The 23,761-nt window shown below is 40.3% G+C and overlaps 2 protein-coding genes across 8 annotated transcripts in view; one reads left to right on the top strand and one right to left on the bottom strand.

Moving 5' to 3' along the window:
* Positions 1-4,863, bottom strand: part of LOC147167006 (calmodulin-binding transcription activator 1-like) — a 72,489-nt gene extending 67,626 nt beyond the window's left edge. For all 7 annotated transcript variants that reach the window (XM_086086528.1, XM_086086529.1, XM_086086530.1 and 4 more), the window contains exons 1-2: positions 4,732-4,863; positions 2,865-2,960 (exon numbers count right to left, since the gene is read on the bottom strand). In XM_086086528.1, the coding sequence (XP_085942654.1) occupies positions 2,865-2,960; positions 4,732-4,756 (121 nt within the window). In that variant the 5' untranslated portion in view covers positions 4,757-4,863. The remainder of the gene's footprint in view (positions 1-2,864; positions 2,961-4,731) is intronic.
* Positions 4,864-7,683: 2,820 nt separating this feature from the next.
* dnajc11b (DnaJ (Hsp40) homolog, subfamily C, member 11b) lies at positions 7,684-23,315 on the top strand. The gene is made up of 16 exons (XM_086087852.1): positions 7,684-7,803; positions 9,161-9,290; positions 9,437-9,510; positions 9,583-9,684; positions 10,724-10,852; positions 10,962-11,084; positions 12,431-12,504; positions 12,595-12,784; positions 13,507-13,592; positions 14,768-14,884; positions 14,962-15,117; positions 18,053-18,122; positions 18,211-18,268; positions 20,260-20,402; positions 20,485-20,614; positions 21,843-23,315. The coding sequence occupies exons 1-16, from the start codon at positions 7,729-7,731 to the stop codon at positions 21,866-21,868; spliced, it is 1,683 nt and encodes a 560-aa protein (XP_085943978.1). The 5' UTR covers positions 7,684-7,728; the 3' UTR covers positions 21,869-23,315.
* The last annotated feature ends 446 nt before the right edge of the window (positions 23,316-23,761 follow it).

Genomic DNA, 23,761 nt, shown 5'->3' with positions numbered 1-23,761 from the left:
GACAGTTATAAAGATGTCATAATGGCGATAGCTCGATCCTGGAACAAATTAATTCACTTTACATTATTTCCTATGGGAAATTAGTTTTGACAACCTGGAAGTCAACGAGCATCACAGAACAGCTTGCGTTCAACTTTATATATTGTATCATATAAAGGACATGAATAATGTAATAGCATTATTTTAGTCTAACACGCAAATGAAAAGTAGTCAAAGAAGGGACAAGTCTAGAATGCTAAGAGAACCGAATAGCGTATTAAGTCACTTGCTTGCCAGAAAGTGTTGACCAAAGTGAAACATTGCTCTAGCAGCTGATCAAATGCTGTGATTTACACCAAAATCACACACAAGTGAGGCCTGCGACTAATGAATATTTTACCTCATAAAACTGCCATCTCCATATTTAACACAGAAACAAGCCAATGCCCTTGTGAGAAGGCTGTCAGTTAATTATAAAACTCTCGTCAGTAAAAAGAGATGCTCCAAACGCAACTCTTAACGCTTCCCCCCTCTGAGTTTAGGATGCGTCAGGGGAAATTTTCAGCCCCCCCACAACACACACTCTCTCCCTCTTTTTTCGGGGTAAAATTAATGTGACATAGAGAAAGAAAGGCTCATTGCGCAGCAGCTAGAGGGATGGGAGGGAGGGCAGGAGGGCAGAGAGAAGAAAGGCGGGGGAGAGGGGAGGGTGGGGGGACGCTGCACGGGATGAGTTAGGGTGTAGGGGGAAGGATGGATGCAGGGAAGAGAGAAAGAGGGAGATGAGGGGCTGAGAGGGGGAGCGAGAGATGGGCGTGCATGCTAATTTTATCATTCTGCTGATAAACTTTTCCTCCGGTAATCCTCCAACTGGGACTACAGAACAGATAGGAGACAGGGATAGCAAGCCTCAACTTCTATTGAACGTCCAAACAGCCATCCATTTTCTATACCGCTGACTTTTGGCCAGAGGCGGGGTACACCCTGGTCTTCAATTAACCAAAAATATGTTTATTTAGAATGTGGGAGGAAACAGCGTTCCCTCGTTTATCTCTGGGGTTACGTTCCCAAAAATAACCAAAAAGGTGAAAACCATGAAGTTGTCGACTTTATTTTTCACATTTATGATATATTTTAATGATTTTTTTTCAGACCGATACCATTATGAGTACTCAACTCTTGAGTAGTCACCAATACAGATACTAAGCATCGACACCAACTGTACTTTTGATACATAAAATTTCCCCAAAAAACAATGACAGATCAAGCATTTTTTCTTAACATTTTTGTTGTTGCAATTTTTGATTCTTTGAATTTCTAGTTACTAATTAATGAAAAACAAAATGGATTTAAATAAATAAATACATTCCTGATAGTGCTGTCACTATCGAATGTTTTTAGAATCGATTAATCTATCGATCATTCAATTGATTAATCGACTAATCGGATTAATTTTAAAGTGTATTAAAAAAAAACATTTTCAAAAAATGTTGTTTTTTAACAATAAAAAAAGCATGGAAAATTGCACAAACAAAAAGCTGCTAAATGGCAAGGATTCAAACCCCCTAACTAGGGTTGGGCGAGTACCGATATCAAGTATCGGTATTGGTATTATTTTTTCGAGGTATCTGTACTTGCAAATAAAATTGCCATTCATTTCATGCAATTTTAAGGAAAAATGCTCTATGGGCATTTATCGGTCTTTCTTTCAAATCATCCGTCATTATTTGTTGGGAAATTTATTATATCAAAAGTACTAGGAGTATCAGAACTTGGTATCGGTGACTAGTCAAGACTTGAGTACTTGTACTGGCATTGGTCTGAATAAAGTGGTATCGAGCATCCTAAGCCCGAACCTCAGAAACATGAGGCGGATGTGCTAACCACTTAACCACCGTACTGCTTTCCTATTGAATTGCCAACTCTTATTCTATTTCAGTGGTTGAGAAACTATGGCCATTGAGCAAAAAAACCTCAGAGGAACTGGAACGCTAAGCCACAAATGCATCATAGCAATATTTTTTTGTTAGATTCCCCCCCCCCCCATACAATTACTATTAAATGCTCCCTGATAGGAATAAGGTTCCCCACCCTTGTCCTATTCTATTTCTATTTGCGTGTGTCAGCAGCATGCGTAGGTGTGTGTGCGTGTGTGTGCGGCCATGTCTGACTGTTTGTCCTTACATCTATTCCCTTTCCTCCAGTCTGTCCACCACTGATAACGCACGTAGGCCCGCACATGTCCAACGTCGTCTTTTATCAATAACCAATCAAAATGATCACTGCGCATACAGCCCACCGCCACACACACACACACACACACACACACACGCATGCAGCGACCCGAGACTACTCAGCCTGCCTGAGTGCTGACTTTAAGCAGGCCCGTTGAGGATTACAGATACATAATGCCATGTGTACAGATTAGGTTTGACAATAAACTACTAATAGCTGAAATGAGCCTTGCCTTTACTGTGACTTTCTATGGTAGTGTGCAGTTTAATGTGTGTGTGTGTGTGTGTGTGTGTGTGTGCCCGCTAATACTGTACTGGCATGCATGAATAAACATGACGAGTTACAGTGCTGAATTATCACGACGTCTCAGCAGCGAGACATGGGGATAGAGTGTATGTTTGTTGTGTGTGTGCGTGAGATCTGTTACAGAGCAAGACCTCAGTTCCTGCATCACATCATTCTGCCAGAAAGCTTACCAGAGTTACCCTGCGCTATAGACAAATGTGAGCAGGGCACTTAAATGCACACACACACACACACACACACACACACACACACACACACACACACACACACACACACACACACACACACACACACACACACACACACACACATTCACGTGTGGCGTTTGTTTGTGTGTCTCTTACTGTTGGCGTCGGTGTCATCACTCTTGGGAGGGGTGTGTCCCGTGTAACCAACTGCAATCCTGACCATTCGCTCTGGATTTCTTATCTTCTTCAGTCCTGCAAAAAGAGACAAAGACATATTTAGGAGAAGCTCTCGGCGCTCGTTCCTCCTCTTGAGCCCACAAATCCAACTCCAACTGATATGAACGCGGGCCGATGATCCATTTTTCTGAGCATCAATTGTACCCTCTGATCGATTGGCCACAGTGCAAATGTTATCTGCATGCGTGTGTGTGCGTGTGTGACTAACTTGCACCCTGCTTTAGTTTCTCCTCACCCTCATCATTTCTGTTTCCCTGACCACTGTTGCTATGATACAAACTAGTCCAACCAGTGCAAAGGGAGAGGGTCTTCCGAGCTATATGGTGGATGCTGCTCACATGCCCACTGTGCACATCTGCCACGGGATGGGTAGAGAGGACGGCTGTCTCCTGCCCTCGCCGCCGTGATTCATTTGGCTTTCATTCAGCTTGGCCGGGGCTCGTAAATTGTAACATCCTCCCTATATGTAACACTGAGGGGCAGTGGACAAAAGGCTTCCTTCCGCGTGCAGTGTGAGTGTGTGTATCTCGACATTATGGGCAAGGGGGATGGTTTTATATTTATGTGGTACGCTGCCTGCTGAACTGCCCATGGGCCTTCTGCCTCGTCTTTCAGTTCAAATATTTTCACTCGATGGGACTCTCAACCCACGACCTTCCCCCTGCCTCCGGCTACTCGCTGCACGCTCGCTTGCACGTGTGCATTTGTGCATGTGAGAGAGGCTTTAAGTGCTCTGTGACACAAAATGGGCTTTACAAATATATGGCGCTGCATTTCTGTTGCTAAAAATTGCCCCCCTTGGAGAAATAGCTGTCAGTATCGCTCCCTAGTGGAGAGCCCGCGCCATTTATCAACCCTATCCAATTAATAGTTGAATAATAACCCAGTCAACACTTGCGTATCAATGTCATTTTGCCATGTAATCTGCAATGGAACTGTGTTTCTCATGCGTAGCATGTTTGTTGGCTTTGAACGAAAGCAATCATTGAACACATTGACAAGGTTGGTGGTGGGGGGTGTATATAAACAAATCAAAATCAAACACACTGAATAAAACATAAATTAATGAATCCAAGAGACGAGATAGCGATAACGTCGCCGCCTCTTAAATAATGCATGAACGAATGCATAACAGTCTGGATTAAATGGTGGCTGTGAGTGATAATGACCTCAAGAGTTCAATGGAGGGAGTAAAATTTGAAGCAAGTAGTACTGCTTAAAACTGACACAAATACTACACTACACATACACCCTCTCTCTCGCCTCCACCTGAATGCAACCAGATTCTCATGTAGAAACCACACATGGACATAAACATAAACACACGCACACGCACGCGCGCGCACACGCCTAACATGGAGCACTGAGAGCTCCTGAGTGTTGTGTGTGTCGGGAATTTGAAATCCAGCGGTCTATTATACTTTAAGGAGAGACACATAAACACGCGCACGCGCACGCGCGCAGCATCTGAATTCCTTCAGCGTGAACCACTCTCATCCTCTCCTCATTCCTTTTCCGCGTTAAAACGCTTCGAAAGCACTCGGCTTGACTGCTCCCAGCACCGCCGACAGCACACAGTAACTCTGTCTCGGTTATTTATGCTGTCGCTGCTTCAGCACCAAGCCAGCCTGCCTCCGTGTTTTCGGGACGGACGAAAAGAAAAGGGGAAAGCCCGGCTCTTATCTCTTCCCTCGTCGGTCCCCCTGCGTCCCGTCGTCGCCTCGTCCGAAGGCCACATATAGCGACACGGTGCCACCTCAAATTAAAAGCGATATTTCTGTCTTACCTTCCGGCTTGTTTTCGGCAGCCATTTCCCCTCCGCCGCGCGCCTCATCCCTCCTCCTCCTCCTCCTCTTCCTCCTCCTCCTCCTCGACTCGACCTAGTGGTGGTGGTAGGAGCGGTGTGGGGAGGGGCGGGGGGTGGGTGGGGGGCGCGCGCGCGTGCACACTCGGAGAGGACAACTCAAGGAGGGGGCGGTCCCGAGAAGTTGACTCGACGGCAGAGGGTGGGCGAGCTCGCCGCGTCCGGCCAGGCGATTGGCTCAAGCGCCGGTGATTGACAGAGGGGATCCGCGACGGAGGCGCTTCCCGCAGGCCCCGCCCACTGACGTTCACGCGCGCGCCCCTCTCTTCCCTGCCGCCCCTATCACGTCACTTCACCACGTCTGTATTCTAGGACAACCTTGACAGCCTCCTCTTCCTCCTCGAGCGTTGCTTCATCGCTTTGTCGCTCGCACACAAGCTGCGGTCGCGTTCTCGCTGTTTCAAAGTGAATTGAAACGAAGGGGAGAAAGGAAAGCCACGAGAGAGGAAAGACTTTGCAGATGAGCGTGGGCAGGCGGCCGCTGTCTTTGGTGCTGAAAGGACAGCTCCGCACGCGCCTGCCTGCACAGGCCGAGCGCATGCGCATTGTAGCAGCATCCGTCAACTGGAAACGTGATGAAAAGCAGCAGGAGATTGATTGGTACAAAGTTTGTAAAGACCACACGACTTTCATTGACTATTTGTTTAATAGTCTCACACGGCAAAATCGAGGCAAATTGGCCTTTCTTGTGAGTCGTTGATCCCCCCCCCCCCTCTCTAAAAACAAGACAAGTCAATTTCCCTCTATGACTCAGATGACTGAGAATATACGCAGACCTGAGTTGAAGTACAGAAAGTTTTGCAATAATAATAATAATAAGAAGAAGAAGAAATAAAAAAATAAAATAATAATAATAATAATAAGTGATCTGATTCAACTCAAAGCATAAAAGTACAGACCTGCTGCCAGTCTGTGCTTTTGTCTCGAGTTTGGAAAGGACAACACTCACTCCATTACATTACAGGTTTATATGCACCTAAACTTTGGGAAACAAAGAGACACGTGGATATATGATTATACCGTAGGTATAGTTTAAGCAGGAATGTGACACCCATAACCTACTATCGCGCTACTATAACATGTTAATGTACAGAAAGTCATTTGTGCTGGTGTAATATAAATGAATTGCTAAATCATACCTCATCACAGCACATTCATTTAATTTATTTTGTCTTTATGGAAGTATAATAAATTGTGTGTCACATATAATCAATTAGTCATGTTTGAGATTCAAAAAAAGTTTGAATGAAATTAGCATCTCTTTAATCTTGTAGAGATTAATTTGTGCAGTTTTTAGGGATTCAGTGCACTAATAAAAATGGTGAAGACCCTAAAGCATTACATGAATAAATACATCTCATCAATACTTGAGGCAATATGACACTGACAAGCTGCGCAAAAAGGTCCTTATTAAAAATTGACTACCCTAAGACATTGAGCAATAATATACTGCTTATATATGGTAATTGGATAACGATGATGTACTCAGAAAAATATATATCGTGGCGTATATTTTTAAGTATTTACATCTTTATCAAATAAGGAAATTTTCAATTTTGTCTTTGGTCTGAAGTAAGCTTGAATAAGCTCCGGTTCCCCATGCCCCCGAATAGGATAAGCCATGTTCAAAATGGATGGATGGATGGATTAATATATTCAGATTCTTAAAAATCTGCATACATCTGTGAATTACAAAAGCAATGAACCTAAATCAGTTGAAAGCTAACAAATATAATAATAATAATAATAATAATAATAATAATAATAATAATAATAATAATAATATAAACCACGAGCTGTGGTCCAACATTAATTAATTTTTTTTTTAATTGCTTTACATTATAAATCTATGTTCCACACTTCCAATATAGATGGTAGTAATGCAGCTAATTTGAAATTCAAATCCAATCATGAGGAAAAAGACTTTTCCACGATGCTTAGTCTGCATATGTAAATAGTTATAGCTAATTTAATGTTAGTTATTATATGTGTTCCTCTATAGTGTAGATAGTAGTTTTGTGTGTGTGTTTTAGACCGTTGCACACCGAGCAGCACAGCCAAAACCAACTGAACTGTCACGCAGTGTGCGGTGTTCTGCAAATAGTTCCCATGGTTGACAGTTGGCAACTGCTTACGCAGCAATTCAAAATGTAAAATGCCGGTGAACAGTTATTAAATTAATATTTAAAATGTAGAATATTCTTCTGTGGCTGGCAACCAGTTCAGGCCAGGGTGTAGGATAGGCTCCAGCACACCCGCGGCCCTTGTGAGGAATAAGCAGTTAAGAAAATGGATGGTTAGATGGATGGATATATTCTTCTGATGAATTTCAATGAAATTTGTAAGTCCCAGGAAAACTCCATGTTGCATGATTTACAGCAAGACTCATAATGAATTATGCATCCATGGCGTTTTCACATTCATTCCCTGATTTCACGTGTTACACTTGTCAAAAAAGACTTGTGCGAACAGAAAAATATATTGACGTGTTATAAAATACTTTAATAAAAATAGAAGTACTGATAAAATTCCAGTACACTCTCTTCGAAAAGTATTGGAATTTAAAGATCAATTCATTTGTTTTTGTTGTACTTAAGACATTTGGGTTTCAAATTAAAAGATGAATATGAGACAAAAGTTCAGAATTCCAGCTTTAATTTCATGGTATTTACATCTAGATGTGGTAAACAACCCAGGACCGACTAGGCCTACTTTTGGCACCTCTGTTATCATATTTATGCTTATTCTTCAACTTTGAAATGTGAAGTAAACTATTTAACCATGAGGTAAGGTTGAAGACGGGATTGTTTCCCCACGCTACCTGCAGATGGCGCCATAAACAGTTTGCTCTCCGATTGTGTTAGCCAATGAGCTTTCGGTACACTGGAGGTGTGGGCGGGATTTATAGCGAGCTCGAACATGGCTGCGTCCTTAGACGATGATGTCGAGTTAAATAACCAGGATTACTACTCGCTACTCAACGTGAGGAAGGAGGTATGGATTTTGAATATGTCTTACATCGACCTTGAGCTTTAGAAGGTCCGTTACTGCGACGGTTGTGCTCTAGGTCGCTGCTTAGGTCGCTGGTCGATGAAGCCGTCCAGCTAGCGAGTAGGAAGGAGGTTGAGAAAGGTTGATGCTGCGGAGACACGAATTAACCATATTTTAGCTCAATTCTGCACTTCTAAGTAACTGTGTGCATGGAAATCCGTTTGAGCATTTATTCAATATCTTTGATATCCAGCATTATGCACTTGTAGTAAGATAATTTAACGCACTAGTAGAACAACTGTGCTTGTCTAACCGCTTTACATAGGTGACATTCTAATATTAGTTAATATCTGGCCGTTTTATTTACTAGAAGTGGGGTAATGGCGCACAGTTTTACACTAGTAATAACATATTTGTCTTACTTGGATGCAGAAATCTCATTCATGTTTTTGGGAATGTGGGCGAAAGCTGGATTATCTGGAAAGAAGCAAGGATGGAGAAAACATGCAAACCCCGAGAAAATAGAGCTTCCGTATCTGGTTGTCCAGTAGCAGTTTGCACCTTCAGCTAACTTTATTTACTATTTCCTGAAAACCAGGGAAAATACTAAATTGCGGCATAGCGCCACCTATAGTAGCAGAGGTGGACGTAGACCACTTAGCCAGGATCATATTGTAGTATTTAAAATTATGAAAGCATATGAAGCTAATAGCGGCACAATGAGGTAACATAATGGTGGTTACCAAATGTGCCTCACAGTTGAGAGGTTATGGATACGAATTTCGGCTCAGGCTCTCCATTGAGAACTTTGTTCTGCTCACCTTCCAAAATACATGTAGAACTAGAAATCCTCTAAAATGCCCATACCTGTGAATGTGATTGGGTGGAGACCAAATGAGTAAATTAATTTGTTTTGAAATTGCATGGATTCTCCTGTGCACTTTGCCTTGTCTTAAAAAAGTGACTAAAAGCTACCTTTCATCATTCATAACCCTAGTTTATTTCGGGCATGTTAGATAAGAATAAATACAAAGATGTGAAGTAAAAATACTGAAGGAAAAATCAATTAAAAGAAAAGCAATCAATTAAGACACAGGGTACATTATTCACTACCACACCTGCCCAAAAAGGATTATAATTGCGTAAAATGTATTTAACTGTACCCCTTAGTCACGATATTTGTAAAGTACTTCACCTCACACTGTATGACACATTTGCTATTGAATGTTCTGCTTCCCAGTTTAATTATCCTAGATTTCTAAATTCTGAAAATTAAAATGACTCAAATGTAGATTTCGTATTTGTTTTTGTCCTCAAATACTGTATATTGTATGTTGGTATTCTTACCCTGTGATCACAGGCTACACTCGAGGAGCTGAAAGCGTCGTATAGGAGGCTGTGCATGCTCTACCATCCTGACAAACATCGCGACCCTGAGCTGAAAATACAGGCTGAACAGCTTTTTACCCAGTTGCACCAAGCCTTCGAAGGTAAGGACACGTGATGAAATATTTTGCTTTCGATCATTCTATCTATCTCTAAACGTAGTTCATAAAAAAAAACAATAGCAAAACTAACCTTTTAAAAAATGTTTTTCTGTACATCACATCAAGTTTTTTCCCTTTTCCTCCCTCAGTGTTAAGTGATCCTCACGCTCGATCCATCTACGACCTCTTTGGGAAGAAAGGGTTGGAAGTAGAGGGTTGGGAGGTAGGGTTTCTATTTCTATTATTTGTTTTGTTTTTATGTCATCATCCTCAATATTTTGATATGCTTGTCTAGGTGGTGGAACGAAAAAGAACACCGGCAGAAATTCGTGAGGAGTATGAACGTCTACAACGAGAAAGAGAAGAGAGGAAGCTGCAGCAAAGAACGAACCCTAAGGTTTTATTTGTTGCATGGATTGGAACCTCTGCAGTTGAAAGCCTAAAAAGTAGAGATGTCCCAATCACCTTTTTTATGCATCCACAAACGAGTGGAGTTGAGTTTTCTTTTAAACTCATCTTACATTCCCCTTAAAAATGTTGGGCTCCGAATTATTTAATTTAAAAAATGCATTCAAAGTGCTTATGACTCTTACAAAACTCTCAGTAACTTGCTTGTATCACTTCATCATACTTCCTTGACACCAATTACTTTTTGGCACTTTGGCACCATCTTGTGGCATTTAAGAGCACTTATAGAATGGAGACACACATGGAAATAGTTGGACTTTTCAGCAAATAGCTCAAGAGGTTCCACAGGAAAATGTTCACTGTATATTTGCAATGTGATTGAAATGGTGAGTGGTTTTGTCATGTGATGTACCACATCTCTTGCTCAAAAGCAGCCAGCTCACCCATAACCCTAATGAGGACAATAGCTATAGAAAAACTGATGGTTGGATATTCAGGGGTGGCAGCACGGTGACCTAGTGGTGAGGACATCTGACTCTGTGTCAAATGTGGATGTCTTCCTCTCAGAGAGGACATCCTGCTCAGGGAAGTGTTGTGTTAAGGAGGCACAGTTCTGATGAGATGGGGTTGTGAAGACAAAGATAATGACGTTCAAACATTGCCCCTGAAAAATATTTGGGGGGGAAAAACTGTTGATTTGTGCCAATTGTTCTGTCTGTTTTAAAGTTAAACAAATACTAAAATACAAAGTATTGTAAACCAGGCAAATGTTCTGCCTGTAATGCATATCTTTCTTGCTGTAAGCGTTGAGGGACCCCCAAAAAAAGTAATATATTTTTTAATTAATCGGCCGATTTATTGCTTTTTGGCATTTATTTCTGCTAGATATCATCGGAATCAGCCTAAAAAAAAAAATCCATATCGGGACGAGCCCTAGTTCTTATGAGGATTATTGTGCAGTTTAACTTGACTTATATTGTATTCTATTCTGCATTCCTTCAATCAAGCGTTTATTCATTCATCAACAGGGCACTATCAGCGTGGGTGTGGATGCGACCGACCTCTTTGACCGTTACGATGAGGACTTTGAAGAGACGCCAGGGGGAGGTTTTCCTCACCTTGAGATCAACAAGATGCACATTTCCCAGTCCATCGAGGTAAACAAAACAAAAATCACTAAGTATGCAAAGATCATTCGGCAGCTTGTTACACTTTGGACTCTGCAAAGCAGTTTTCTGTTTGATCAGCTTTGTCGTTATTCTTTAGGCCCCTTTGACGAACTCTGACACAGCAGTGCTCTCTGGCTCACTCTCGACACATAATGGCAACGGAGGGGGCAACATTAACATGACTGTTCGGAGGGTTACGTCTGCGAAAGGCTGGGGAGAGGTGAGGCTCAAACATGCCAGAGACGAGTGATTCTTAACAAGTATGACACGCCATTCAATGTCACTTTATTGGTCCGAAAATGATTTACTAGTAATGTATCTTTGTTAATCTATCTATGTCATCGACATATCCTGACAGGGAGAATAATTAAATGCTCTTCCACTAGATGGCAGAAGGTACATCTACTCTGTGTTTCCTCTTTCCTTGTTGCCATTCATACAACAGAATCATAACGTTGTGTTGAACTAAACAGGCTCAGATTTCTCACAAAGTACATACATTTGTGAGTAAATTGTGATCGTTTTGTTTGGTAGTGTGCCATGAGATTTATCTAATTTAAAATATGTGCCTTGGCTCAATAAAGGGTGGGAAACACTGTAATAGTACAACCACAATAAATGAATGCATCTTAATTAAGTGCTCACTATTGTTCGGGGCGAGCATCAGGTGTGCAAAAGCCCCCTTGGAATCTGCGTTATTATTCCTCCAACAAATGAATAGCTTTTTTGGCAGGCTTCAACATGCCTGACTCTTCATTTTCTGCAAGCGAGTCTATCCTGTTGAAAATGTTCTTATGGTAGCCACCCACTCCAAAAATCATTTCAGTTTCACCAATCAACACACAATTTGCTCAGCATTATAAGATGTAGAAAAAGTTAGAGCCATGCCTGAAATTGAACAGGAAGTTTGGTACTTTTGTTTGAAGTTTCCATTTTGGACAAATTCTTGGGCAGCGGTTCTCAACCTTGGTTCGATTGAACCCCATGGATTCGGTGAGTCAGTCTTGGGTTGGGCGGAGGTCAAGACAGACACCGGACTCAAATGATTCGTAATGATACGCCCCACTTGGCCATCATTGGCTGCATTGCTTGACCTATCTGTGCTGCAGGGAATTTGGTGCACTCAGTAGTCGACTTGTGGCTGGTGTGATGGTACGTCGTGTGATTTCTTTATGATTGTAATCCCTGTCAAGTGGTCGGATGAGAAATGTGCAATATGAATTCACATTTATAACGGAACATATGGTGTTCCACAGGGTTCAATTTTGGGGCCTCTGCTGTTTTCATTGTGCCTTCTGCCTCTGCGTTCCACCTTAAGAAAACAGTTGATTGTTTTAAAATGGTGGATACACGTTAATTGTATCTTCTGACATCTAACGGAAGGACATTTAATTGTTCTTCCTATCACTATGAACAAGGATCCAGACGTCCGCGAGGAGACCACCGCCATCCACAGCAAAACAAACCACTTTGACGCATGCGTTTGATAAGGGAACTCCGTATGCTTGCAGTCCTAATTATTTTTGTCTCCCTTTGTAATCCTACATTGTATACTCATCCATGCAGGTGGAGTTGGGAGCAGGAGACATATTGGGACCTCTTATTGGATTAAAGGTGTTTCGCAATATAACACAGCGATGGTATGGCCCGTGTGTTTATCCTCGTATTACATGTAGTACATGGACTTTGTTTTTCCGATTATATCTGCCCTACGCAATTCATCTGCTCAGTTTCTTGACAGCGCAGTGCGGCTTGCAGTTTTCCCCTCGTGGTTTACGGCCCAGCTGTTCTTTGATGACAGCACGCCACCTGGACCAAAACACGATGGGTTATCTGCAGTGGCGCTGGGGGCCCACCAGTGCCATGACCACAAGTGTGGAGCGGGACACGAAGAGCAGTCACTTCACCCTGGCTGTACAGGTAATTCGAACATGCCCTGTCTTAAATTCCTAACTAGGCAGCAATAACAATCTTCCCGTGATTCTTACTGCGCACTCTCTCACAGACCACAATCTTGTAGACTGCTCTGTTAGACTTGAGTATATTTGAAGCAGACCGTTTCATTCATCTTGCCTAACTGCTGAAAATTCCACAACACAGTTCTAAATTGATCTAATATTGGCTGAAAGATTCTTCAAAAAGGCTGACGCCGGTATTTGTCAAAAGGCTGAATACCGGTGCCGATAATCGGTCTAGCTCTAATATTTTCTTTTCTTGAGATAGTACATTTGTGGTTTTCTGTAAACTATAGTCAAAAAAATTCAGCAAAATAAAATAATGAAATATTCCACTTTACGTGTTGTGAATTACTAACAATAAGTAGTGATTTTCACTTTTTGAATTGAACTAGAACTGGAAATTAATTAAGCTTTCCACAATTTTCAGACCTCTTGAGATGCTCTTTTATATTTAACAGCTGCAGTATATTTGATCATTCATCATTATGGAGACAAAGAGGTACTGCACTGGAGAGGTGTTTATATTATTACATCATAAAATTTGAAAGCTCCTTAAAAATGTGAATCTAGCCTGAGGATTATTATTGTATCTCTATTTTTTTCCCCTCTCATGCACTTAATGATGTGTCTCAGGCATGTTGTTTGTGCTCTAATTAAGATGCAATATTTAAATGGCCTCTCTAGCTGGGTGTTCTCCACTCCTACCTAATGATGAGCTACCAGTACAAGTTCCAAGATGAGGACCAGACCAAAGTCAAAGGTTCTGTCAAGTAAGTGTTTGTCAATAAGTGGTCACATTTAATTGTAACTACCGGTAGTAGGAATGCGCATGGTTATCTAGTAGTTGACTAGAAAGATGTCTGTTGATTGTGCAAAATTGATTGTTGATTAAATTAATTGAAATAATTATAAAGGGGGGGGGGATACTCTTTTGTGATGTCAGTGCTTACACAATGTCATTGCATGTCTTGATCATGACTGCCAAACTATTTAACAGCTCAACTTGACTCTGTGATCAAAAATCAGGATTGTTGAATATTTTATGAATTTAACGCTCACCATGTCAGTATCAAAAGCAGATTAAATAATTACACTTTATTTCATGATCAAACATCATTTTATTCAAAGAAAGAACCGGGGGATTTCACTGCCCCACAGCTTGCGCAAATGATTGATGGTCAAATATTAGATCTGAAAATGTTAATTGTGTGATTATGTGGGATCTTCTATGAAAGGCGGTGGCAGTAGTTCAGTCTCAGTTTGAGGATGATTGGTTGCACTTCGTAAAAAGAAGTACTATATAGTGGTATCTCAGCAGTTTAATTTAATTTCAAAATAATCTAATTGTGATTTATTCCTCAGTGTTGCAATTGCGAATTCATGTGATGAATTTTTTAAAGGTCCTCTTCACGTTTTTTTTTTTTTAACAAACACAACCAATAATTTAATCTGTATTGCAATAAACTATCAAATTTATCATACTGTACATAAATGTTTTGGTCTTATAGGTTTGCCTTACTCAAAAATAATGGCAAATGAACCCTGCAGTATCTACTTCTGTTAGAGTTGTTAACGTACTAAACACTTTGACTTAGTCTTTTAGTAGTCCTCTACAGCTTCACAAAGTTCTACAATTGTGGCATAAATATAAGTTTGTAAATCAGATTACAACTATAATGCAAACAAATCTGTGGCTTTATCTCTTCAACGTTTCACGTTTCGTGAGACAATGATATGTAAACACGTGGACTGCATTTCTTAAGCACTACAATTACCTGGACACTTTATAAATACATTAAGAAATTAAATATATACATATATATGATACAGTATTTACGGAAAAGAACCAGCCTTCCTCTTGCAGTCATTGCACGTTGTGCCCATGTTGCTGTCGTCAGTAGCGGCCTCTTGGTCTCTATTGACGTCTGTGTCTCTCCTTCTCCAGGACAGGCTGGTTCGGCACGGTGCTGGAATACGGAGCAGAGAGGAAGATCAGCCGCCACAGTGTCCTGTCAGCCACTGTCAGCGTCGGCGTCCCTCAGGGAGTCACGCTGAAGATCAAGTAGTGACCGGCCCACCGTTTGACGGGTCGTTCTTCTGCGGGCCTTGTGGGATGATCTAATGGGTGTTTTCTCGCAGGTTGGCACGTGCCAGTCAGACGTACCTGTTTCCAGTCCATCTGACAGACCAGCTGCTTCCCAGTGCTGTCTTCTATGCCACAGTGGGGCCGCTGCTGGTCTACATGGCTGTCCACAAACTGGTCATCATCCCCTACACGCGAGCGCAGAAAGAAGAGTCAGTACATGTTTCATTCTTTTTTCAGTACAGTGCCCATTAGGTTGTCTCTGTTACTTTAAATGTTTGCAGTTGACCCAATTCTAGTGTTAATTTTTATCCGCCATTTTAAAATTTAGTCTCTGTTTTAGTCCAGTTTCAATCACGTTTTTTAGTTAGTTAACCTCATCCCGTTTTTATTCACTCCTTTTTTTAGTCAACTATAAATCTAGCATTTTAGTCTTCATTTTAGTCCAAGAAAACCATTTTATTCGTCTAGTTTTAGTCAACAAAATCTGTCAACGTTTTTAGTCTAGTTTTAGTCAGGACAATCATTTTACGTTTTTTTTTTTTGTCCGCAGATAATGTTGAACATTTCAGATCTAAAACTATTTCACATAAAATGTCCTCATCTTTTTGATGAAATACAACTTGACACACAATTACAGTATATCAACAAGTGGCTGCTATGGCTCCATGCTATGAGCTAGTAAATTAGCCAGCATTAGTTAGCGGTCAGATTAACATTAATGTTGGAACGTTATAGCCATTGGATTAATGTTATGTTATAATAAAAAAAATGTTACCTTTCACCATGAATCCACCTCCTGTCTGTCCCTAGTGTTTGTGTGTGTTGCACTCGCTAGCTGCAGATTTGAAGGGGTCACAGTGACACATTAGCAGAGACAAGATTTTACGAAATCATGTCATTTTAGTCTAATTTTTGTTCATGAACTGAAATGTTCAAAGATTTTAGTCCGCATTTTGTTAAGTGAAGTACATTTTTGTCTCGTCTTCATTAGTCGACGAAAATGCATACTGATGTAGTCCCAGTTTTATGTTTATTAATAAGGGTTTTAGTCTAGTCTAGTCAAGTTTTAGTCTAGTGAAAAATGTGCGTTGATGAAATTATTTTTGTTTCGTCCTCAGTGACGAAATTAACGCTACACAATTCGTTTCAGTTTGTTGAGATGTGTACTTATTTTGCTTTTCTAGTAACTAAAAAATGTTGGTCGAATTCATCCTAAAGATTGAAATATATATATACAAGACTGTATACTGTATGAGGTTTGTCAGAAAGGTTCCAGGACTGGTGTCACTCAAGATTTAAAGTTTTCCCCTTCAAACACATCCCTCGAGAGCAGGGTTCACCAATTCCGGTCCTCGAGGTCCGGAGTCCTGCAGGTTTAAGATGTTTCCGCCCACTAGCACACCTGATTCATATAATCAGCTCATCAGGTGTGTTGGTAGGCAGAAACATCTAAAAACTGCAGGACTCAAGGACCGGAATTGGTGAACCCTGCTCTAGAGTCTTGATGCATTTTCCCAGCCTTGTCTGCCACACCTTGAGGCACTCTTTGAAAGTTTCTTCCTGGGTCTTCTGCAGCTCCCTCATCAAGGCAGACTTGATGCCATTCACATCTACAAAATTGATCCTCTTGATGACTCCTTTAAGCTGGTGAATAAAAAAAAAATCTCACAAAGCCAGTTTGGGTAGTTGGGTAGGGAGGTTTCTCCAGCACTGCAGTGTTCTTCTCGGCCAGGCACTGTCAGATGCTCAGGCATGTTGTCATGGTGAAGAAGCCATGAGAATTATATATATCTTTTGGGGGGCCAGTCCTGGAACTTTTATGACATGCTCATATATATTTTTGTTTTGGAATTTTAATTAGATCTTTACTGTCATTGCCATGTGTAACAACACTGGTTTTTGAAATATATGTATTATTTATAAAATGATGAATTTTACACATCCAAAATAACTTTTACATTTAATTCCACCCCTTTACTTTTTCATCTGTAAGACTCCATGCAATAGTTAGTAGGATTAAAAAATGTGTCCGACAGTACAAAGCGGTTAGCACATCAGCCTCATAGTCGAGAGGTTCTGGGTTCAAATCTTGCCTCCGACTTCTATTTGTGGAGCTTGCATGTTCGCATGTGAATTTCATGTAAATGTTTGTTTTTCCGTATGTCCCCCAACGGTTAATTAGTGACCACCTTGCCTGTCTTGGTTAGGCTCCAGCTCACCTGCAAACCTAATGAGGACTCGTGCTATAAAAAGTGGATGAATGGATGTCTGACACGATGTACAATTATTTATTTATTTAGTTTACTGCTAAACAAGTTTCATGTCCATAATGAATTCAAACCATTTTTGGTTGTCATTAATTTTATAGGGAAAATAAACAATAATTAAACCCAAAAAATAGACACTTGCATTAATGCATAGTTATACTACCACATCCCACAAATGATCACAACAAATAAGAATACAAAAACATAAAAGAAAGAAAAAAAGTCAGATGTCCTTCATTGTTGTGCTCTGTTAAGCGTGTCGTGTTGTGAATTCAGTGCTATTCACGTAGCGGACACAGATAACGCAACCATCTTTTCGACACTCTCCACATTGGAAAATCAGACCAAATTAGAGTTTATCATTGCGAGCTGAACCTCTGTGGTATTTTTTATTTATTTATTTTTGCATCAGAGCAGCAGTTGCAAGATAGTAGATGAACACATTTTATTTCCAATTCGCCTTCAATATAAAAAATTAAGTTCAAATAGTGACGCAAAAAGCTGGAGTCGAGCGGTTCTAACAAGATGGACAGCATTACACGGAGATTGCACATCATTGCAGGATAGTGACTCCAACGTCATGCCAATTTTCTTGTTTACTCAACTTACTGGCCCTGGTGAGATGCCGCCTCAACTTGGGGATTAGGAGAGTGTTTCAGTTTTCGTCGTGACAGCAGTCGCTACATTTGAAATGAGCTGCCTTGCCACAATGGTTTCTTCATTTTTCGCAACCTCCTTTTTGGCATTGTTATTGCCTCATTTGCTGACACACTGTGACGGGGGCTGGCTTTGTAAAAGAATAGGGGGGAGGGGCACTGCAGCGAGCCTTCACGGTCAGTCGTAGTAAGTAATGCATGTCCCTTCCTGTGCTTCCCAGAGAACTGGAGCTGCAGAGGAAAAGCTCGGCAACAGACATCGCCAAAAAGAAGCAAGAGGCCGAGTCCGCTGTGAGTCACACGCACGAATTTCACTTTTCACATGGAATGGTTGATCATCGCTACTGGGAGCAAAACTTCTGCCCCTTCCACTCTTCAGGTTCTGCTGATGCAGGAGTCTGTGAAGAGAATCATGGAAGCAGAAGAATCCAAAATGGGTAAAACACAAATGACCATTCTACGCCTATAGACGAGTTCAAAACTTAATAGGACTCCCAAGGTGTAAATCAGACACATTTGTCATGGTGGCTGTCAGCCGCATGATATATACTGTAGCTCCAGGACTCAAACTTCCATCATCCCGTACTGTGAAGCCAATCTGCATGCTGCAGCGTCTACAGAGGTTAAATGTGTAAATCTGCGTTCGAGCACTTTGCCATAAATCAAAACGGTGACCTCAGTGTGCTAATTAATTTCCTGTCACATTTACGTAGAGGTTGCACGCAGTTATTTGAGGAGACACTCGCTGAATGTGTTTACCCTTCAGATGTGCTTGCAAATGAATATATGTAGAGACCAAAAAGCAAGTGACACATTGAACTAGGGCTCTTCAATCGATTCAATTTGGATTCACAAGAGTTCAGTTCGATTCAATTTCAATTTTTTTTGTCCGATTCGATTCACTTCAATTCAAACTGATATCGATTTATCGCGCCACATCTATTCTTCTTAAATGTCAAGGACATGATAAAAAACTCCATAAATATTCAATTCCAAAGTAAATTTTACAGAGGCACTAACTGGTCAAATTATTTGGTTTATTAATGAAAGTAACGCGTGTTATAATCACACAAGTCTTACACAAACATTGACATTAGCAAGGATGAGATGAAAATATGTTTAGAATCTAATTCATCCATCCATTAAATAATTGTAAATATAAATTAGAAAATTGTCTTAGCGTGCAATAATGTCAGGTCTTTCATAAATGTAAGAAAAATACTTTTAAATTGATGTGAACAGTAAATTTTAAGAAAACAGTACGATATAGTGCTGCTTGGTTATGAAGAAAATATTAATCACAATTCATTTGGTAATAATTGAAATCAAGATTAGGACGATTTGTTTTTTGGTGCAAAACGTAAAACATATTATTTTATACATATATATATATATATGTATATATATATTTATATTATATATAATTTTCAGGAGTAAAAAAATATATATTTTATCCAGAATGAATTTGATAACTTCATTACTTTTCATGTACAATACCTTTAAAAACAGATGTTTCCACTTGCTGTCGACTGAAGATGACATCACCTGTGCTGAGGAAGTAGGTAACGACCAATCAGGCCTCATTTTGCTTACCAAACCCAGAAAACAGGTGAGCCATAATTGGTCGTTACCTACTTCCTCAGCACAGATGATGTCATCTTCAGTCGACAGCAAGTGGAAAAAAACAGTTTTTAAAGGATCTTTGTGCACTTTGTCACTTTTTTACTCGTGACTGCCACCTTTGGCCCAAAGCGTAACTGCAACATCTGTGTCAGGCTCGTTCATGGTGCGTGTGCGAGTACGTGCGCGGTCTTAAAGCGACAGCCAGTTGACGAACGAAGACATGACTTCAAATGAGGTAAGAAAACCCCCGCCCCTGCCCAAGGAAACTGGAGTGTGCAAGGTCCGCACACAGTCAGGGCTCTTCGTACTCATTGGTGGAGCATGCATGATGTAAAAAAAGCTTTAATATGACCTTTCTAAACTGCACAGTTATCAAGTTCATTCTGGACAAAATATTAACTTTTTACTGATGAAAAAGTATCCCTTTAAGACCAAATCAATTTCATTGAAACACTATAATTATGCAAGTTTCTTATGGCCCAAGCAAGATTTATTAAATTAGTATTTTAAAAGTGCAAATATATACAATTAAACGACTATTAATCTTTTACTTTTGTTTACGCTTATGCCAATATTGTAATTGTGAAGTGTAATAATTGAAATTGTAATTTCACAGTCCAAATAAGATATAAAAAAATGCATTTAAAATTTTATTTTCTAAAGAATTTATTGGAAAAAGTGATATATAAAATACTCAATTCATGGTTTTAAAATTCGATATCGGGCTTGAAAAGGAAAATCGATTCGATATTGACTATTCGATTTTTTTAAACCCAGCCCTACTTTGAACTGTTCATAACCGTAGGGCTGATCATCCTGAATGCCTGGTATGGAAAGTTTGTGTCCGACACCAGCCAGAAGCAGGAGAAAGCCAAAGTCATTGACGTCACCGTTCCGCTGCAGTGCCTCGTCAAGGACTCCAAACTCATCCTCACTGAGACTTCCAAGGTGTGTGTGTGTGTGTATGTGTGTGTGTTGTATTGTGATTGCATAGCCGCCTTTTCGAAATCAATCGCTTCCCTTGCCGCAGGCGGGCTTGCCAGGCTTCTACGACCCCTGTGTGGGAGAGGAGAAGAGCCTCAAGTTGCTGTACCAGTTCAGAGGAGTCATGCATCAAGTCATCTGCGCAGACACAGAGCCGCTCCGGATACCCAAACAATGTGAGTAGGCTGCAGCGTTCAAGCACTTCATTTTGCTTCACTCATCCATCCATCCTGAAATAATGATCAGCTTGTCTCCATTTATGCACAAATTACTCTGTGTAAAATGTGGGCCTGTTTAGTTGAACACAAAGCTATTATTGTGTTGTATAATTAGCAACAGGTTGATGTAGCTTCTGCCATCTAGTGGAAGAGCGTTTAATTGTTCTGCCTGTTGCCACTAGTATGTTCCCAAAAATTGATCCTTATTTCCAGACCAATTCCGTCGATTGAATAATCTCATACCACACTAATGTCACTGGTCTAAATTATCTATAGCCACTTTTCAGTAGCCACACAGTGATATTAATCAGAGTGGACAATACCAAACGGATGGACTCAAAAAGCAGTGAAAACGTGATCCAATTTCACGTAGTTGACCCGGAAAAGTTGATCTATTTTTCACAAGTAATGAAGTATCTTTGTTCATCTACGTATCTGGTCATGTGACTTTCGCAAGCTGAGCCGTGATTGGCCGTTACAAGAGTCCTGAGCTACAGATAAACCAGATAAAGTAATCCTTCAAACAGAGAAATCAATCAAATTCAGCTTCATGTATTGATCAGAGGTGGCAAATCCTGGTCCGGAAAGTAAAAACCCTGCCACAATTTGGCTTTAGCCATTGATGCTAGCTAGCTAGCTCCACAGCGGGTAAATGAGCACTATGAGAGCTAGCTAGCTAGCACCTGGTGCTAAAGCCAAACGGTGGCAGGGTTTTTACTTTCCGGACCTGGATTTGCCACCTCTGGTATTTGTACATGTTACACTTATAGTAGGAATCAAAAATTATATTTGTATTCAAGTTAATTTTGCAAACAATTATCGGCTTACTTATCGTTTATCAACACTTTCTAAATTATTGGTCTATCAGTATCGGTTGAAAATAGCATTATTGTGCGTCCTTAGTAAAAATAAATAAAGAGATATTACATTTGTGGAATATGAGTTATGCAGCAAAATCCAGCCATTTTTTATCCATCTCAGATGGCAGCCATTTTGCCTCTTGCTGTCGACCGAAGATGACATCAATGTTGCTCAGGTAACAACCAATCACATCTCTGCTTCAGAAAACAGGTAAGCTGTGATTGGTCGTTGCCTGAGCCCTGAGCAAGTATATATAATATACTTTATGTGCTGTCTTTTGGATGCATAAACTCATACTGAAACTTTTTTTTTTTTGTCTCATCAGCTCACAGGATTGAAAGTGAATCTTAGGCGCCATGGAGCACCAGAGGGCAATGGCGGAACTTATATACACTTTTGGACAAAAGTCCAGCCTTTGGTTTTAGTGAATCTTTTATCAAGTCCCTCCACTCCTCCTTTTCCTACGAAGCGACTCCCAGCTGCGGGAGTGAAAGCATTCACTGGGAGTTTGCAGCTCGCGTCTGCCTGACACTTGACATAGCAGCTCAAATATCGTCTGCCCACTGAAGGAGGACCGAGTAGCACTCAACAGAAGGGCCCATCATGGTGCCATCAGTGATTGGTCAAAGTTTTGCAGGCAGATGTCAAGCTTCAAAGTGTCAAGTACGCAGCTATGAAAGGAAAAGTGTGTTTTTACCTCGTTGTCACTCGACGTCCTTCAGAAGATTTATGATATATTACAGAGTATAATATACTCGTCGTGCAAACTGGATCGAGTCATGGGATGGCTTGGACTGAAGGTTATGTTTGGTTAAGGTCACATCAACATGTTTTAGTTTATTTCTGCTGCACAGTTGAGTGTCAGTGTGCAAATGTGTGAACAATAGTACAGTATTAGGGAAAAGGGAAGTGACAGGATGGTGCTAATCTGTCCATTTTAGAAAATGGCCACGTGATTTAATTTATTCTGACTGGTTTTGTTGTAGGAATAATAATTACATTTGGACTGCTACAAACACACATAAACGGATGCAAATGTGTGATGTTTACTTTTATTGAACATTTTGCTCTTGAATTGGGACTTTTAATTTGTCATACTGCACAGAAGGAGCCAGCCACTCCTTGTTTTAAATGATGAAATGTTTGCTAAATGAGCACATAACGTCGAGGTCATATCGTTCACATGCTAATTTCGCTTCATGTCTTTCTATTGTGTTGCTAGTTTCAGTTGCGCTTGTCATGTTTTGTCTTTTTGCTATTCGAAGAACTGCACTTTCTGCACATTATGTTCAGCTTGTTCTATCAAATATTATTATTTTAAACATCATTAATCATTATAATAGGGATTATAATAGCAATTGTGATAAGGAGTGTAAGGGAGGAAAACACTACTTATTTTGCACTGAATTGATGCTGTGAATAATTCAGACTAAAGGTGGAAATTAATAATGATTTGCTATTTTGTTACTCTCAAAGTACGTTTACTATACAGTGTTTCTCATTTATCATTTTAAAATGTGTTGCACTTTATTAGTTACACGTGCACAATCTAATGAGATCTAATATAAGCACTGCAACAAATATTCTGCCTTTACGAAGATAGTAATGCTGAGTTGTTGAATTAGAAGTACAGCATTATGTTTTTAAAATTTATGATACCTTATTCAACCAAGGGAAGAAAGCAGATCTTTAAGAAGTTCTACACTACATGTTACAATAATAACAGACACAGTCAATTAAACCGAATTATTTTTGTTTTGGTTGCTTTTTGGAATAACGCGTGTCGAAGCGTACCTAATGTTGTGATCCGAGTGTGTTATTTTGACTCGTGCGCTGCAGCGTCACTCTCAGGCCAGCATAAGGACAGCAGCCTATATGTTACATTCCAAGCCCCATTTCAAAATGTCCCTATGTACTTCACAGTACAGTATGTGTAGCGTGTGTTCTCATCTGTAAATACTACAATAAATATGATTCAGAAGTGAAGAGTTTCGATTACTGGAAAGTGGGGACTGTAGAGCATTCAATTTCGGAACTCGACACAATATTCATATTTTAGTGATGGTCAAGCAGGTACAGTTTCTGGGCAAAACTAGTATTTATGTCAGAAGTGGGGAAACTCAAGGAACATAACTTGCTTAGCATGAGGCTGAGTGCAAAGTGGCTAATGTGTAAATACATACGTTGCAACTGAGCCAAGATTATATTGTTACTTATACTTACTTTAAGCAGTAGCTTTACATT

Source organism: Leptonotus elevatus, chromosome 10, assembly GCF_054856555.1.
Source record: "Leptonotus elevatus isolate MCC_2025b chromosome 10, RoL_Lele_1.0, whole genome shotgun sequence".
Classification (NCBI taxonomy): domain Eukaryota; kingdom Metazoa; phylum Chordata; class Actinopteri; order Syngnathiformes; family Syngnathidae; genus Leptonotus; species Leptonotus elevatus.
Note: the sequence above shows the minus strand (reverse complement) of the source record. Positions and strands in the feature narration are given on the sequence as shown.

Bases quoted from the DNA above. Each gene is read 5' to 3' on its own strand.
- dnajc11b (XM_086087852.1), top strand. From the start codon at position 7,729: ATGGCTGCGTCCTTAGACGATGATGTCGAGTTAAATAACCAGGATTAC. The intron at 9,291-9,436 runs GTAAGGACACGT...TTCCTCCCTCAG, and splicing joins GTTGCACCAAGCCTTCGAAG to TGTTAAGTGATCCTCACGCT. The intron at 12,785-13,506 runs GTAATTCGAACA...TGGCCTCTCTAG, and splicing joins ACTTCACCCTGGCTGTACAG to CTGGGTGTTCTCCACTCCTA.